We start from the raw sequence: 19,316 nt of genomic DNA on the forward strand, positions 1-19,316 counted from the left end.
GGGTCATCTATCAGCAGCATTATCCAAGGCAATATTGAAATCACCGCCAATTAAAAGGATAGAATTTGGGAATCTCGATAACAAAAAGTCAAGTCGCCTCTCTGTGGATGAAGACGTTCGTCGTTCTCAGGTTTGGTGTTATATCCATATGTGTTAACGGTAACTAAGGTAACATCAAGGTACTTAAAGATAAAAAGGCCTTTTTGACTGAAGATGATCTCCGATGACGTCACCCACAGACCACCTGCCCTCCAATCAGACGCGTCCTGGCGCGTGGACCGGTTTGAATATCCCGCCCCCGGTGGCCGTGGGGACCGACAGACCGAGTCGCTGCTCTCCGCTCAGCCAGTCGCTGCTGTCGGCCCACGGACACGGTTCTCTCCGCTGCCCTGCTTCGGTCTAGCGGGACTAGGCGCGCAGGTCGCGGGCTGGTTTGCGTGTTTCCCCGGGTGTCCGTGACATGCGGCCGGTGGAGGGCTAGAGGCGGACCCGCTGCGGACCCCAGCCGGGATGAGTGGCAGCTCCGCGGGCTGCGGCGCGGCGCCCTGCCGCTTCGCCCACTACTTCGTAATCTGTGGGATTGACACACAAACCGGACTCGAACCCGACGATTTAGCAGGTATGAGGTGTGTGTTCGGTGGCTGTGCGTTCGGTTTAGAACCATCAGATCAACGCGTTCAGGGTGTTCTGATGAGGAGCAGGGGGGCAGCGTGGAGGGAAGTTTACTGTGTTCAGATCTGGATTAAAGATCAATAGAACCCACACAGAAGAGTTTACTGTGTTAAAATCTGGATTAAAGATCAATAGTTATCCACACAGAAGAGTTTACTGTGTTAAAGTCTGAATTAAAGATCAATAGAACCCACACAGAAGAGTTTACTGTGTTAAAATCTGGATTAAAGATCAATAGAACCCACACAGAAGAGTTTACTGTGTTAAAATCTGGATTAAAGATCAATAGAACCCACACAGAAGAGTTTACTGTGTTAAAGTCTGAATTAAAGATCAATAGAACCCACACAGAAGAGTTTACTGTGTTCATTAGAGTCTGAATTAAAGATCAATAGTTATCCACACAGAGCCCTTCAATGAGACAGAGTGGGTTCATCTCAGAGGTCGTGGGTTCAATGTGGGGCTTCCTCTTACTCACACATAAACCAAATGTTGGAATCTGATTTCTGGACTCTATTGTAGTTTTGACTTCTTCTGTTTCCCAGATTGATTGTCAGTAGAGTTAAACCGATCAATCAGTTTGATTGACAGTGGAGGGAGTTGAAGTTGGCTTCAATAGAGGCTAACTCAAACCCTAACCCTGAACCTAACCCTGACCCTCAGTCAGTATCTCTCACCAACAGTTTTACCTGAATGCTGTTTGGGGTCCAGGTTCAGTTCTTGACCTCTACTGTATTGATCAGTTCTCTACCTCTACTGTATTGATCAGTTCTCTACCTCTACTGTATCGATCAGTTCTCTACCTCTACTGTATTGATCAGTTCTACAGTTTGTCTTTCTGTTGCTTCTGTCTGGTCAGAATTATTTCCAAATGGCCAGGTCAGGATGTCAGGTGTGTTCACACTGAAAGAGAAGCCGGTCCTCAGTGACATTATTGTGTTGTAGAAGTCCATATAAAGCCCTGAGTCGATGTAAAATAACACTGGACAACTGAAATGGTGTAAATAACACAAAAGTCTTGTTGTCTTGGAGAAGTTTCAACTTGGGTGATAAACTTTGTTCTCGTTCATCTCGGCTTGTTTGACTTCAGATTAAGGTGACAGGTCAGTGTTGGTTAGTCTGACATCTGTGAGTCCCAGCCAACACAAGGCAGCAGTAAAACAGCTGGGAAGGCCACAATATTACATGTCTTCAGTATTATGAAGTGTTATTGTTATTATTACAATATCTATGCTGTGTTTCATAGTCAAATGTTTGTCTGTCATCCATTTATGAGTTTATTTAAAGAAAAATTAAAATGCAGAACTTCCAGCAAAAATACCGATACCACAAATCAGAAATTTATACGAGACAAACTATTGATCAGTGATTTGTATAAAAATCCATCATCAGCTTTAGTTTCATAGTTTACATTTCCCAGTTTGGTTTAAATTTCCCAGTTTGAGATCAATGAAGTATATCTCATCTTAGGTACGACTGGCAGTTCCAGCCTGAGTTGTTTCAAATTAAAGGTGATGATGATATAAATAATCTGAATAATCTGTTGATGATATTAGCAGATTATTCAGTTATCTGCTTTTTCCAAGATAGACATTGTTTGTTGGAGTGTTGCAGTTAAAAAAGACGGAGAAGTGTCACAGACTGGTTGAAGATGGTTATTCTGCTTCCACAGCAGACTTCTTAGCCACAGCAGGGGAGCAGAGAGCATTTTGATTTCACGCCTGAGTATCTGTGGACGTTTCCCGGTTTGGACCTTTTCTGTTGCTGTGTTTCATTGGAAGGTTTCTCCTGGTGTTCATTCACATGCGTCGGAACCAGTTCCCCCTCATCCTCTTTGGTGCCTACCATACGCATAGACGTCATTCATTTATTCATTCATCCATCCATTCTATAAAGTGCTGATCACATTGTACCAGACTACAGGTGATCATTTTCTTGCGTTTGTGTTTTCAACCAACTGGACAAAGTTCCCCAATACATACTGAAGTACTGTAGTAGTTATTTTAAGATGTTTTAAAAACATGTCTATCAGAGGAACATTAAGTGTACAGACTCCACCAAACAACTTTGCTCTTGGATTGATCAAATCTGAGGGGAAATTATATATATATATATATATATATATAAAATATTTCCTATATTTTTTAGTTAGCTTTTATCAGTTCCTTTGATTTTATAGTTTGTATTCAGGATATTAGATAGGTTGTACATCTATTTGTAGTCTTTTGGAATGGTTTGTTGGTTTTGTGATTGTGTATAGTGTGTTCTGTAATCATGTGTTCTATTGTATTTTTCTTGATGTTTGACTTTTTTATATTTGAGTTTTTTCTTGAATTGTTTTTCTCTTGTGCCCTTGCCAAGGTTTCCATCTTGTTGATTGATTGATTGATTGATTGACGTATGGTTTATTCCAGCTCCGAACCAGCATGCTCATATATAACCTTGGAAATCCACAATTCATTGACCTAAAGTCAACACATCATCGCACTGCTGTACTGGAAAAGGGACATGAGAGTGGGAGAGAGAGGTCATATTCTTACAAGTCACAAAAGAATTGGAGATTTATTTTGTCATTTGGCTAATGAAAGAATCAACTGTTTTCATTTTCATTTTGAAAGCATGTTTATTCACCAAAAACAAATGACAAAATAAATTCACATTCAAAACAACATCCAGCGACACCCCTGGATTTAAAATTTTACACTGATCTACTTTCATAATAGTCGCAGCAATTAAATCTTTGTTATACTATTGAGTATGACATTGACCTTGTTTTCCAAAGGTGAAGGTCATCATCTCATTTTCATCCCCTTTGTTGTCTGAGTAATGTGCTTCTTGTTTCATCTTTCTATCCGCAACGGTTTTGAAGATATTTGGTGGACTAACGGACGAACGAACTCGCGAACGCTGACAATTACAATAAATCACCGCTTTGTGGGATGTAATTAATAGTAGGAAAATAATAAACTAAAAATATAATCATCCAATGTGGTTTGTTTACTTTTGTTTTTGTGAACCATGAATCAATCATAAATTGGTACCAACCAACCAACCAGCTGGGTCACCTTCAGGTGACACAACATTATCATAAGTATATAACATTATCTGTTATTCCCAAACAGACAGCGTTCACACTGATTGAAAAATCAATGTGATTTAACAATGATTTTGGGGTGTCTTGATGATCACTGTTGTTGCAGTTGATAAGATCACATGAAGTGACCTATTTTCAAAAGGTCAAAAGTCATTGCGTGGATTGTGATGTACTGAAACCTGAAAGCTTGGACCAAAGCTCCTGACCAGGAGATTGTTGGAGCCAAGAGCAGAGGCAACAGTCAACATCACACAATTTTAAAGAAAGTGGAAGAAATCCTGGGTTTTGGTGTTACGGGCACGACTGAAAACATGACCTCATCAATGACGTAGTGATGACACGAAGTGCAACCAGTTTGTCTTTGGGCGAATTCACTAACATCAAAAATTGGTACCAACCAACCAACTGTGTCAACTCCAGGAGAAACTCACAACATCGTCAAGAGGCCATATCTTATTCTTAAACACCACGTTTTGTCGTCCTTGAGCAAAAGCACTAATATCAAATGTCTCACCAGCACATTCAATATGAACCTGAGCTTAGATACTTTTGTCTGAGGTCAACATAAACTGACCTTTAGCAGATAATCTCCCTGATCTTTATTTGTATGTAATGATGTTCGTCAATATTTCTCAATCGTTTGTCTGTTGCCTTCATTCTTCAACACACGGATTGGGATTATGTACAGATTAGGCTTGTTGCAGTCCTCCCCCATGATGCACCGTCATCCAGTTGACACTAATGGTACTATGACTGATCTCAACCTGTTGTCTTTGGTGGTACACAAACACAGCAGCCGCCTAGGGCCCAGTGTGTTCTCGTACTCTGGAGGTAACTGTAATTGGAGTTGGCTGTGTTAATCCTGACTGGCTGTATTTTAGACTGGCGTTGCCCTCCTCCCTGCTGTGGATGAAGCAGACTGGCCTTGTTTCCCTCAGCCCATTGTTCTAGTTAGAGGCGCAGACTTCCTGTAGACCTGCCACCGGTTCTTATTGTGTTCTCTCTGCAGGAGTCAGTGTATAACTCTACAGTTGTAACTCATGCTCTGCTATGGTACTGAGCTCTTCGGTCACTAGCTGGAGCGCTAATTATCTGCTTTAGGTTATTCCTTAAATAGCTTGTGGCAATCCAGACCCCATCACATAGCATGCCACTGAGCGCTGGTGGTATAAATAACCCTGGGCAGCATTCACATCCTCAAATAGTCCCTTTGCGTTAATACCAGAAGCACTTCCACTCTGCAGCATTCTCCAGTTGAAAGGTGAGAGGAGTGAGGAGCTCGTTCGAGGAGGGACATTCCCAGCATTCCAGCTGTCGATGGAGATGTGTGCTCAGTGAGGGGAGTCAGACCTGTGCCAGTTTGCCCAGTGCAGCAGCTGGAAACCTGATTGGTGAACCAGTTTGATTTGGTCGACCCAATGGGAAAGGAAATGATTGACACTGGTTTACATGTTAATCAGTTATTAGAAGATTTGACTTGCAGTCTCATGCTGGCTACCAATTTGTCATCTAATACTGTCATCTAATAATGACTAATTTTCAGACTTACCAGGGGGTGAAGATAACAATTTCTGTTACAGGCAGTATTTAAGCTTCACTCACCACTAGTTAGTGTCTGGACCTGACCATGCACAAATCATAGAACCACACAAAAAGACATCACATTGCATCTTGGGAAATGTATGATCTGGTTATTTTAGACCAGTTTTCTAGATTGGTTGTATCATTACTGACACTGGATGCGTTTCTGTTGTCACATGATGATGATGATGATGATGATGCTCACGTGTTCAGCTGGCCAGTTGCAGACCCCCTCATCCTCGTCATCATTAGTACCTGACTCTGCACATCTGCACACCTTCGTGTTTCCTACAGCAGGAGTTCACTGCTTTGAATGCGACAGGCTGTTTTTATCTGAGAGTAGTCATGGACTCTAACTGAGACACAAAGGAAGTTTCATGTGTTCTTGCAAGTTTCAGTTTTTATGTAAAGGTGAAGAAAAAATCCGACCCTCTACTGGGACGTCTGTGGTTAGCTTGTGAGCTTGTCTTTTGGATTTAACATGCATGTCCGTACTGAAGCAACATCTGGCCCAGGGGCCTCTAACCCAGTGACCTGAGGGCCAGATTGACTGCAAAGTAAGAAATGAGTGTTTATGCTGTTATTTGTTGGCTACACGTGTGTTTTGTTGTGTAGGGCTGGCATCCTGTGTCAGATCAGACTGAGGGGTGTGTGGGTGTTGTTTGTTGAATCCAGACAGCGTCCAGTCGATTGGGGTCTATTGTGTGAACACTGTAAAAACAGTCACAGCGGTTCACAGTTCTGTAGCTACAGCAAGTAGTTGATCAACTGATTATAAACATGATGAAAATTGCAATGGTTTTTGACATATTCCAATCAAAAGAGGTAAATAATAGTGGTGTCCAACTAAACAAGACAATACCAGGTATGAGCAGGATGCCACATGAGACTGATTGGATTTAAAGACATTGACGAGTCGTTGGGTTTTGGATCATCAGTTGGGCACAAGAAACAATCTGTAGCACAGGACTGCTGACTTCATGTGATCTAGAGGAAGGTCTTTCTACCAATCACAATTAGGAAGCTCACTGACACCAGGTCTCCTCTGGGGGGTCTCAGCTGAACCTTGGTTTTCCTAACTGCTCTTTGTCCAGCCGGGGAAGCGAGGCAGCTTTAAATGTGACGGGAGGACAGAGGTGTGAGTCTGGCTGAGGTTGGAATGTCCTGCAGCAGGACACAAAGGGATTTGGGCCACTAACCCTCCAGCCTGAACCATCTGTCCATTCAGCACAAAGGGTTCAGGCTAACGCTGGTGCAGCTAATGACCACAGCCGCTAACAACACTGACAACAGCTTTACTGCTAACATAGTATGTCTTGGTAATTAGCTGATAAAATGGTGAGTTCAGAAAGCCCATTATGCCACCTCAGTCATGTCTGCAGGTGAGTGGACTATGTTGAACTGTCAATTTGACACCTGTGAATCATTTAAGTTTTGCCATATTGTTTTTTTTTGTTGCTCCAGATTTCAGATGTTTCATCTTTTTATTTTTTATTTTATTTCGTAGTTCATCAGTCCCCCCCCCCCCCGCCGTGGTGATGTCATCCATCTCTCTGAGATGTGGGTCCCACTCAGTGCCTCCTGTTCTGTGTGAACAGTCAGGCTGCTGTTAAGCCTGTTGGAGTAATCTACTCAGACAGTTCCTCTAGGCTACACCGCATCCAGGCCTCACACTGTCTCTCGCTCACACACACACAAACACACACACACACACTGCCTCTCTTTCACACGAGGACCACCTCAGGACCTGAAGACCAGGGGTCGTCTCTGCTGCTGTGAATCAGTCCATCCGGGTCAGGAGCCTCAGGGGTCACGTTAGCGTCCCCTCTGAGTGGAGCCCAGATAACCTCCAGAGTTCTGGTGGTAGAAACATGTCTACATGTTCAGGGGAGACTGAATCAGTCAAATTAGCTGCACCTATATGCTATCCATCCAGTTTGTTTTCAGTTCATTTACTTTCAACACACCTCCAGGTGTATGAGGGGGACTTGAGGAGTGACCTCCACGGTCACCTGACCTAAACTCAGTCCAGGTGGTTTGGGATGAAATGGGCCTTCTACTCCTCCAAGACTGTTAGAAAACAATTCAGGTGACCTCATGCAGCTCCTGAAGGCCAATGGTTTGAAAGCTGTCGTCAAAGCAAAGGGTGGCTGCTCTGAGGAACCTCAGCTATAAAACATCCTCAGAGTTCCTCCAAAATCTTTTCTGTGCTTCATAATTTCATATGTCTTGCTTCATAGTTTTGACCCTTCAGTACCTACACCGTGGACATTAATAGAAATAAAGCACAGCCATTGGATGAGCAGGTGTGTCCAGGTTTTGACTGGTGGTGTGTGTCACGTCAGTAAACACACACAATGAAGTGACGCGGTGTAATGCCCCCACAGAGACAGACTTGTTGTTGAAAGGGCTTTTGTTCTGCTGATGGGGCATCAGGGATGAGGACACACACCTGACACACACCTGACACACACCTGACACACACCCGTACAGCCTTCACATTGTGTTACGTATGGAATATTTGTGTACTTGTAACTTCAGCGTCTTTGTAGGGAAATCAATAGAAGTTGGAGACAGCATTTCTAATCGTTTCCCAGAGCCATAGTTGAACCTTGGATAAATGTCCTGTCTTGTGTTTATAGCCTTGACATTGATTATGATGAATCATAATATTTTTACACAAATAAGTGATGGAAGTAGAAACGTGAAGAAGGAACAGGTGCTAAGTTATTTATGTTTTGACACCTTTTCACATCTTTGGTCTATCTGGGTAAGATGGTCATTCTGTCGACACGTCACTGCTCAGTGTGGGTCAGTGAATAATGTTGGGTCAGCACCGGAACGCATCACATGGTGAAATCAGTCAGACTGCAGTCAAGCAGCCCAGAATTCCCTTTGTGTTTCCATTATGACTCCTGTAAACATGTTCTCACCACAGCTTCTGGAACAAAGCTGAAGAACAAAGTGGAGTTCTCCATCTGGTTCTGCTCTATCATAATGATAGTTGGTGCCAGGGTCGTGGTCTCCTTCTAGAACAGGGTAGGTTCTGGCCGGGGGGCCACACAGGGTTCTATAATTTGACAGGTGGGTTATCTGAGGAGCAGATGGAGTGTTTATTTGTTCTAATGCCTATGGGATGAGGTTTTGGCCTTTAATGGGCAGCAAAGCATACACATGTAAGATTATTGTAAAAATGATTTTACAACTGCATTTACATCATTAAATTCATTGTGTAGTTTAAATTAGTTTGGCGGGGGAGGGGTTATAGAGCCAGTCGGGTCTACATGGCCGCGGGGGGGAGTCTGTTCATGTCTGTTCCAGAGCAATGCAATGTACAAGAGGGTGCGGTTAGTCGAAGGTCAAGGGTTGGCAGTGATGAATGGTCTAGCTCTGGTCAGCAGCACTCAGCTAGCTGCTAGCTGCTAGTGCTAGCTAGTGCTCACATCCCTCTGCAGATTCAGTTTATCTCCCAGTAGCGTGACAGGTGGCGTGAGCGTTTAACAGATGTTCTCCCAGAGTGACCTCTGACCCCGCTCCGTATGTTCTCTGTCCATAGGCCAGGACGGAGACAAAAGAGCCAGACGTACTCTGGGGGGGTTGTTGGATTCATTTATAAGAGGGGCCCACCAATCAGTTGGGGCTGGACGTCAACATGGAAATGTAACATCACCATCTGTTGAGTCACTTTCTGGCCTCTAGAGGTCTCATTCAGCCTGTTTTCAGGTTGCTGGTCCAAACATCTGATAATCAGAGAGATGTTTGAAACGTGGTCATCGTTCAGGAGGGTGTGACCTTCACTTCATCCTCAGTCATCCATCCTTCTCAGAAAAACAAGACAGATGCAGTTTCTATGTTCATGTCCTTCTCTCTCGTGTGTGTATACACCCATTCTCATGAACTGGATGTGATTGGTCAGTTTAGTTATAAAGATTAGTGCGTGTTGGAAGCTGTGCCAGGTGTGGCTTTGACAGACATCCATCAATGGACAAAGGACGATCAGAAGTAGTCCACATGGTGTACATCCTGTGTGCGTGAACACATCAGCAGACTTTTGTACTTTCAGTTTTGCCAGATTAACGTCTGCTATAAAAACAGAACGAGAGCTTCTGTGGAGATACACCTGAGTAGAACGTTCTTGTTGTTCTCTCATATCTAGGATAGAACTGTAGCGTTATTATCAGCTACCACTTTATATTCTCTCAGTCGTCCACCAATCACTGCTTGCAGCAGCCTTTACTTTTACATTATGCAAATTCAAACACCAGTTTTCAGCGTTTGCTGGCCTCCAGCAGCTGTCTTCTCTGGGTCAGAGAGAAACCTCGTGTTGGGACCAACTCTTCTTGAGTCATTCTCATTCCTTCTTTCCTGCTCCAGAGCTCTAATCACCCCCCCCCCCGGGCCACCAGAACAGTGTGTGTTGTGAAGCAGACCAGGTCACCACTATGAGTCCTTTAAACCAGTCAGTCTGTTTTTTCTGCCTCAAAATGTCACCAGGTTCTCCAGGCAGGCAGAGGTTTTTATGAAAATGCCACCGCTGTTGTTGTTCAGTGTTTGTAACAAACACAGAGCACAAACTGAATCACACATTAATCTAGGGGCATTGTGTCAGTCAGGATCCCAGCCCCATCGGGGCAGTTCCACCGGTTCTGAGCTGCACTGTCTTCTGCCCATGTGGACATGTTACTACTTGTACGTTCGTGAGAATTGTGGTGACTTTTGTGTGCCTTAAGTCTCGGTGAACATAAGAGTTCAGCTCCAGTGAACAAAAGGCAACCACCATGTTTAAAACCCCAGACACCAAAAAGAGGGGAGGAAGGTGTAGCTCTGTCCATTGCCAGTAGTTAGTCTCATTCCCTCTGTTGTACAGTGTTGGGGGCTGTTGTACAGTGTTGGGGGCTGTTGTATAGTGTTGGGGGCTGTTGTACAGTGTTGGGGGCTGTTGTACAGTGTTGGGGGCTGTTGTACAGTGTTGGGGGCTGTTGTACAGTGTTGGGGGCTGTTGTACAGTGTTGGGGGCTGTTGTACAGTGTTGGGGGCTGTTCTACAGTGTTTGGGGGCTGTTCTACAGTGTTTGGGGGCTGTTGTACAGTGTTGGGGGCTGTTGCACAGTGCTGGGGGCTGTTCTCATCTAAAGAGGAGTCTAGTTTCAGAATAAACTTCTGACTGAAAGCAAACCCCTTCCTTCTATGTTCTTAGAGGTCAACTCTCTTTCCTCTTGCCCTGTGAGGGTCACCCTTTTTCTATTTTAGAACGCTCATATTTGTTTCACAAGTTTTTTTACGCCAGATTTTATTTAGGCACTTATTTATTTACTTTATTTACAGACGTAACCTTCTGTCTGCAGCTCTCAGGATATCGGTGGGTTTTCACAGGGGGGGGGTGATGACTTTATTGATGGACACATTGGTTCTGATGGACCGTTGAATGTTATTTTACTCCACAGTGATCCAAACAGGTGAACGGGCCGACGTGAACGTCCTCACTGCAGTAGTGTGGGGCAGCGTTCTGTCAGACAGTAAATCTCCTTACATAAGGCCCCCCAGGACAGATTAGAGCCGCTGTACCGACAGGCTTCATCTCACTGGAGGAAACATGGACAGATTATTTGGTGTGTAGCTCAGACGGACCTGCTGTTGTGTCACTAGAGTTCTATGAAGTCGACTCTTAAGGCTCTTGGATGGGGCGGGGCGGTTTTTATTTTTGTACAGTGTTTGTGTGATATTCATTGTGTTTGGAGGCTCTTTGACTTTTCAGAGGTTTTTATCTCAGAAATGATCAGAAGTAGTACAAAGGTTGGGGACTGCTGCTATAGCACACTGTTGGACCGGTGGTCACACACACTACTATCACGTCTGGCTCTCGGTCTGGAGTTGTTCACTATAAAGAGAACTTTGGTCTCACACAGATCCAGTCAGGTGTCATCAGGGACCTCTGGCCCGTCTGATAAGGCTCGGTAAACACAGCATGATCACTATCAAAAACCAGACCATTAACGCTCCCCCACTGCCGGTCTGAACTCCACCTGTTGGTCTGATGGTTTAATAAACACAATAATGTTGTGTGTGAGCTGAAGGGAGTTCTGATGGCAGCTCAGGACAGCAGGGGGTCATCGGCGCCATGACATCACAGCACACAGCCACCGACATGTCGACTGACATCATCTCTAATCAGCTGTTTGTGTGTATCGGTTACATTCAGACCCCCGGCCCCCATGAAAGCATCGTGTTGTGTAATTTAACGTTGTCTCGTTTATACAAATTATACATTTATACACTGTGTACTTTATATTCATACAGGATTTGTTCTTTGTTTTAGACTGGAAAGTGGTTTAACTGGGAACCAGCAGCAGCTACTGTAGAATGTTACTGTGTTTTTAACTTGTGATGTTCATTAACATTCTATAACATTAGTAAGACAACCTTTATTTCTGTAGCACCTTTATCAGCATAAGTTTGAAGTGAATCCCTAAAAACACAATACTTCACATCAAGACTCATTCTAAATTATACAGGTAGTCGCCGACCTACGACCTATGCAACTTACGACCGATCGACTTTACGACCACAATGTCCGGGTAGGGCGGGGCATTCCCTCCAGCCACAGTACTCACGCTCTGAGGCTCCCGCGCTCTCTCCAGTCCCCACGCCGCACACACGCTGTTCAGTCACACTGAGATCAGCAGCCCAGCCCACTACTGATGGGCTGGGCTGCTTAGGAGGCTGTGACGGAGAAATGTATGAATGACGTATGGAAAAACTGTCAAGCGTTACGTGAACTCTTCTGCTGGATTTGAAAGTGACGAAGAACTTGATCAGATTCGGGAGAAAATAGTGAAACTGGCAAAAAACCTCTCCTTGGAGAACTCACAAATGATCGCGCTGTAAGAAGAACTGATCGCGCTGGAAGAAGAAAGAGTGGAAGAAGAAGAGAGAAGAGAAGCAGAGAAAGAAGAGGAGGAAACAGAAAAAATGTTCACCACCAAAGGCTTGTCAGAAGGCTTTTCCCTGTTAAATAAACTCCGTGCACACTTTGAAGAAATGGACATAGAACATAGAAACATTTGCAAGGATTGAACGGATGGCAAACGACGCTTTCCGTCCATATCGTGAAATTTATGAGGAGAAAAGGAAACGAACAATTCAGACGAAGCTCACAATGATTATGAAAAGATCGTCTCCCGCTCCCACCAACCCACACGCTGCCCCAGCTGACGATCCGGACGACCCCCAGCCAAGAACCAGCGCTGCTGGATTTAATTTTTACTTAAGAGTCGATTTACGACCAAGTCGAGTTACGACCGATCTGTCGGGCCCAATCGCGGTCGTAAGTCGGCGACTACCTGTAGTGAGTACAATTATAACCGTTAAAACATGTACTCGCACTGCTCATCAAACGACTACTAGAGAGCGTTTGTTTTCACGGATGAGGGGAGGCGGTTCTACCATGTTGGAGCTGAATGGTCAGCTCTGAATGTGAGGTTGGTTTGTGTCCAGATGGGTTCAGAGGAGTCCTGGAGTCACTCTGATGTCATAATGGACTGAAGTAGTCCCCTGTCAGTCCACTGCCCATCGCTGGCTTGGATCGGTGGTGTTAAAGCAGGATGGAGTGAGGGCATCAGCTGATGTTCTCCAGCTGGTTGGCCCAGAGCAGACTGGACCGCTGTGTGCTTCCATTACAACGTGAACCCAGTGTGCTGGTGACCAGTTGACGCCCTCTGCTGGTTTTTACTTTATTTACTGCTGAGTCTTTTGACAGTTGTTTATACAGTGATCCCTCGTTCCTCGTGGTTAATGAGTTCCAGGAACCACACGCGATTAACTAGTTCCACAATAGAGCGACAAAGTATTTATTTATTATTGTTTCTTGGTGGATCCAAGTTTCTGTCGTTGCTTCTCCTGGTTGTAATCTAACATTGTTTTTAGCGCCTGGCTTCCAGAAACAGGAGAAAAGCCCTCTATTACACTAGCACTGTTACTACAGACAGAACTAGGTATAACAAAGGTATCACTGGTTACTATTATCACATTTCACAAACAAGCGTGTCTAATCTTGAGCACTAGGCATTCACAGAGATGTCCGTCCAACCTGTGGCTGTGCTGTTTTAAACTTCCTGTCATCTTCAGGCTCAAGTCCCCCTGAAATAAAAGGACATCCTGTGCTCCAGTGTCTCCCTGTTTCATCTCCTCACATCAGTCCTGCTGATGGGGGGCTCAAACGGGGACACACCGCCCCCCATCCCACCCACCCTTCAGCTCATCCAAACACACCCATCTGTCTCTGTGTCTTTACTTTTTCTCCCAGTCAGAGACGTTTTTATCCGGCATTATCCGTGCTGTCTGATCCATCACTGGTCCAGTACTGGAGTAAACCTGTTCACTTCCACTGTAATACACGTTTCCTGAGCTAACAGGATGATGGTCCCTCCACAAACAGACGCCCTTTAACCTTTCCATATGATGCAGGATTGTCCTGGGGACGACATGGCCTTTAGGGCTGACACAGAATGTTTCTGATGGGAACTGATGCGTTGAGAGACTGACTGTTCCATCAGCTGACTGTCTGCTGGCTGGATTGTGTTCTTCCTCTAAATAAGTGCTCTTGTTTTGTTAGTGGACACAACAAATATTAAAGTTAGTCCATACTTAATATCACCTACCTTGATCTCAGGCTGTGTAATAACAGCAATTACAGTGATTAGAGATTTTAAAATCTTTCTGAGTAAATATGTCGTTACAACACCTGGAGGCCTGTGGCTTATAGACCGGTGTGATTCCAGCTGGTGAAGGTCTGCTTCTCTCTGGAGGACATGTTGGTTGTATTGGACAACATGTTGGTTGTATTGGAGAAGGTGTTGGTTGTATTGGAGAACATGTTGGTTGTATTGGACAATATGTTGGTTGTATTGGACAACATGTTGGTTGTATAGGAGAAGATGATGGTCGTATTGGAGAACTTGTGCTGGAGTGGATTAATAATTCCCCCAGGGGATCAATAAAGTAAATATAAAAAAATCTCTAATGATTTAATGGACATTTTGTCCGACTGAGTTTTATTTCAACTTTAAATGAGGAAAATATTTAATTTCACACATTTATGTTGTTTCTGGCGTAATCTTATTTGGGGTCTTTATTTGACCTGAGGGTCAAAGGTCGTGTGCTGACAGCGCTGCTGATTGGTGGAATCATTTCATGTGGGGACACAATCTGTCCTCTCAGTCCATTATCACCCACAAACAGTAAAGAACCCCCCTGGTCACCTGTCATGGATTCCTTCACTGCTGATGTCATCAATCCGTTCTGAGCGTTCTCTCAGCGGGGGCTAATCTGCTGAGCAGTCAGGTGAATTCAAAGCCCCCGTGTTGGCAGATGTCCACACACCATCAACACGTTTCACAGCCAGCTGGTCTCCACTCATCGCTCCCACCCTCACACTTCCAGCTGGATCAGAACCAAACCGGGGCTGGTGGAGGAGAGGCTGGTGGGGGCTCTGGTGTCCTGCTGTTAGGATGGAATACAGAAACACTGGTGGACCATTAGTGAGGCTCTGGACATTTACTGACTTTCTATTGAATGTTTGACTTTAACTAATGGTGGTTTCAGTTAAATATGCTGGTGAACCGTTGAGCTGGTACATGTTGTCTGATGTTGAGCCCAACCCAATGTCGTTGGGTTGGGCCTCCATCAGCGTGGTGAACACCTCCACCTGTTCCAGGGGCTGCATCTGAAGGGGGGGTGAACAATGCTGTCATTCCTCTCTCAAATTTGGTGATGAAAACAAGTTGTTTTAAAGTGTCCCATAAATGTTAAACGAAATTTGTTTTTGTCTTCTGAGAGTTGGTAGGTTGTGGTGTCTTGTTTTCTACGGAGGTAGGCTGGTGGTCTTCTCCATGACTCTGTATCACATTGTTCCATCTAGAACTAACAGCCCAACAGAATAGCAGGGACAAGTGGTGAGGAGGGTGGTGCAGAGAGTAATAAAGGGTTCTGTACTTGCATGATATTGAAATTTCTGGTGAGATGAGTCACATGAAGGACTTGTGGCGGTAACACCTGATCGAGGTTTGTAATCAGGTCTGGTGGAACAGGACCCACACTGTTGAACCCGTGTTGTGTTACAATCAGTCTGCTGCTGATGGACATCAGACGTCTTCATGTTTTCTTTGTGCTTTGAGTATGACGGCCAGATTTCTTTATTCAGGTGTTTGTAGGTACATCTAGAATGTAGACCTAAAGAATGTTTTCTTCAGAACTGAAGAACCTCTTGGATGAGAGGAGAAACATCTTCAACCAACCTGGATAAGTCCAGTTGATTCTGTTTTGCTCTTCTTGATGACTGAGAACCTGTTTGTTTTTGCTGTTTTAAAAAAAAATTATAATTATACACAAAATATTTATATTCAAAATTAGTTTCATGTGATCTGACATTTCCTTTCAACAAACATATTCTACTTTTGTCATGTATCACTTCCAGAATTCAGCCTGGCATCATTCTGTTCCCTCAGCTCTCTGTGCAAATTTAGAATTAACATCATCAGTGTTTGACTGCTACGTTAGCTTAGCATGACTCCATGGAAGCCACTGTTGGCTGGTTAATGTTCCTCAAGCTGCTGTGACTCAAAGGAGCTTCACTAACATGAACACTTGAACTAATACTCACCACATCTGATATGCAAACACTTCTGCCTTTATTGGTGCATGAAAGAACATTATATTCATCAATCAATCAATCAGTAATCAATCGTATCTGACACCAGTCTGCATCTGATGACAGTATCCATTGTAACTTTGCACCATTCTAACTGGTCATAGATACTCTAGGTCAGTGTCTCATGAAGGCTGCAGCTGTAACACATGTTGAAGCCGTGTGCGTGTCGTCCTGTGTGTCAGACTCTCCTGTGACACCAGTGGTCAATGTGTTGCTGTGCTTCATGTTCTGTCATGCATTGGTTCACTGTGTTCTGACATTGCTCCTCTCTGTCTTTGCTGCATGTTGTTCTGCTCGTGGCTCGTCTGTAGCTTTGCGCCGATGGCTAGAGGCAGACCGCCAAGGCAGGGATCCCGCTGCAGCAACAGGTAACGCAACTGTTCCCCGTCAGAAACGCTGTCTGCCAACATGCCGTAAGTCTGTTCCTCAACCCGACAACTTTAGAGTTCTGGTGTCGTAGAATCTAATGACCCAAGTAGTTCCACTGGGGAGAATTCACTCATTGACCGTTTTATTCGCTGTGGGACTTTTGTCTTGTCTTGGTTAGTGTTAACGTCCCACATCAGGCCTGTGCCAGTGGTGGGGGCCGGGCCCTATATTGGCAGGTCCGACCCAGACTGACAGAAGAGATCAGGGTAGTCTAGAGGAAACTACAGCCTCTCAGTCAACAGCCCTGAGTCCGTGTGGACACCCCAACAGTGTGGACACCCCAATAGTGTGGACACCCCAATAGTGTGGACACCCCAACAGCCTCTGATTCAGGTCTGAAAGTCAGGCAGCCACACAAATGTCCACTAGCGTCACCCACCCCTGGACTCCAGGCCCCCCGGCTCTGTGACAGGGGGGTGTGCCAGCTCTTTCAGAGGAAGAAGATCAGGAAGGCTCCTGGACCTGATAGTGTGACCCCATCCTGCCTGAAAATCTACACAGAGGAGATGGAACCCACCTTCAGCAGGACCCTTCACCAACAACGTTCTGGCCCCCAAGTAGCCCTCCATCCCAGGACTAAACAGCCACACACCTTTCCCTGTCTTCTAAGAGGCTGATGCTGAACCACCTGACCACAGGACATCTCAGCGCCCTGGAGAACCTCAGCCCATATGGGACCGCATCACCTTGACTCCCCAGGGACAAGGATCCTGTGGACTTCACCCTGACACCCAACACTGTCATCTCTGATGTCCTCATCTGGAGCCTCAGCCAGCCCAGAGTCTGCCCCGCCTGTGGCAGTTATCCTCCAGAACCCTGAGAGGAACCAGAAGACACCCACAAAGACATGGGCAGACAAGACGCTTGTCTTTGACAGAAACCTTCATAAAATGAACAAACTTTAATCAATACATGTTAACAGGATGAGACAAACTAAAGCTAACATTTGACACAACACTAAAATCGAGTTTTAAATCCCTACATTGTCTTTGAACGTGTAGAACGTCCTGACCTGCAGTGAATGTGAGTGAAACCCATGAATTACCCCTAGAAACCCTGACTGTGCAGCTGGGGGCAGCTTTGTGTTTGTCCTCCACCACCTGATTGTATCTTTAGTCATTTCATCCATGACGTCTGTCTCGCTCCCTTACAGAGCTCACTGTTCTCAGAGCTTTTAACCCCAAGTCCCTTTAGTCCCCCCGACTTCCTGTTTCTAGCTTCATAGTCCTCAAACCCTGATAGAAAACGTGACTATTTCTGCCTCCAGACTGTTGTTTCTGTCTGTCCTGCTGCTTGTCTGGAGGACATGAACTGTGGAGGGTTTCCACGGACAGAACTCTTTATCTCCATGAACTCATCCTCCTCTCTTCATCCTGTCCCTGTCGACTTTCGTCTTATTTGGCAGGTAGAGAGGTACCGACTAGATATGGTCAGGCTCACCTCCACCCACAGCTCGGGCTCTGGAACCCAAACCCTTGAGAGGGGCTGGACTCTCTACTTTTTTGGTTTTGCCCAAGGTGAGAGGCGGGGGGGCTGGTGTGGCTTTCTTGTGACCCCACAGCTCAGCCGTCATATGTTGGAGTTCACCCCGGAGAACGAGAGGGTCGCGTCCCTGCACCTGCGGTTTGGGGACAGGTGTCTCACTATTGTTTCGGCCTACAGGGGGACTCCATTGTTCTCTTTGGGGACTTCAACGTTCATGTGGGCTGGTGAAGGGGCTGTGTTCCAACTATAAGGGGATCACACTCCTCAGCCCCCCGGGGAAAGTCTATTCCAGGATAGTGGAGGGGAGGATTAGACCTGTAGTGGAACCGGATTCAGGAGGAACAATGTGGTTTTGGTCCCGGTCGTGGGACACTGGACCAGCTCGACACTCTCCATCCAGTGCTCCAGGGTTCATGGAAGTTTGCCCAACCAGTCCACATGTGTTTTGTGGATCTGGAGAAGGCATTCGATCGTGTCCCTCATGGTATCTTGTGGGGAGTGATTCGGGAGTGTGGGGTCCGGGGCCCTTTGCTGAGGGCTGTCTGGTCCCTGTATGACTGAAGCCGGAGCTTGGTTCACATTACCAGCAGTAAGTCAGACCTGTTCCAGGTGCATGCTGGACTCCAGCAGGGCTGTCCTCTACCACCGGTTCTGTTCATGGTGTTTATGGACAGAATTTCTAGACTCAGCCAGGATCCGGAGGGGGTCCGGTTTGGGGACCAAAGGATTTCATCTCTGCTCTTTGCAGACGACGTTGTCCTGTTGGCCTCATCAAACCTGGACCTTCAGCGTGAGCTGGGACGGTTAGCAGCTGAGTGTGGACTGAGCAGAACGCAGCGGTCATTGAGGGACACTGAGTCACTGGGTCAGTGGTTGATGGGTCCAGGTCAGAGACGTGGCTCCTTCAAGTTTTCTCTTGACGCTGAAATGAAAACCACCCGGAGGAATCAGCTGCTCGTCACGGGGTCACACTGTCAGGCTCACCATCACACCTACAGACAATGTGGTGAAAGGTGATCACACACACACACTCAGGAACCTCCCACCATCAGAGCATCAGGACCTCGGAGACCTTTGTGTATCTTCACGGTTATTTTCATTCGTCCCAGATCTGGAGCAGATCGACTACTATCAGAGGATCAGCCAGGAATTATTTAATGCAGCGCTCACATTTCGACCTGCACCAGGGAGGTAGAACATTTGTGTGCAGGAGTCCAAATATCACAGATACATTGTGATGGAGATGTTGAGGATTGACGACGCAGCCCAACAATCCTTGATTTGTTGTTGATCCATGGCCTCGTTACAGTCCACAATCATCCACAGTGGTGTCGGTGAAGCTAGATGCTGA

General features: G+C 45.5%; 1 protein-coding gene across 6 annotated transcripts in view; it reads left to right on the plus strand.

Annotated features, from left to right (window-relative positions):
- Nucleotides 1-313: 313 nt before the first annotated feature.
- dennd5b (DENN/MADD domain containing 5B) overlaps nucleotides 314-19,316 on the plus strand; it is a 53,913-nt gene continuing 34,910 nt past the window's right edge. For 4 of the 6 annotated variants that reach the window (XR_011034165.1, XR_011034166.1, XM_068307029.1 and 1 more), the window contains exons 1-2: nucleotides 314-619; nucleotides 16,363-16,419. Coding sequence is in view for 4 of the 6 variants with exons in the window: in XM_068307029.1 (XP_068163130.1) it covers nucleotides 511-619; nucleotides 16,363-16,419 (166 nt within the window). In the remaining 2 variants the exon portion in view is untranslated. The remainder of the gene's footprint in view (nucleotides 620-16,362; nucleotides 16,420-19,316) is intronic. The other 2 variants (XM_068307031.1, XM_068307032.1) reach the window with 1 other exon arrangement.

The sequence above is a fragment of the Antennarius striatus genome, chromosome 22, assembly GCF_040054535.1.
Source record: "Antennarius striatus isolate MH-2024 chromosome 22, ASM4005453v1, whole genome shotgun sequence".
In the NCBI taxonomy this organism is placed as follows: Eukaryota; Metazoa; Chordata; class Actinopteri; order Lophiiformes; family Antennariidae; genus Antennarius; species Antennarius striatus.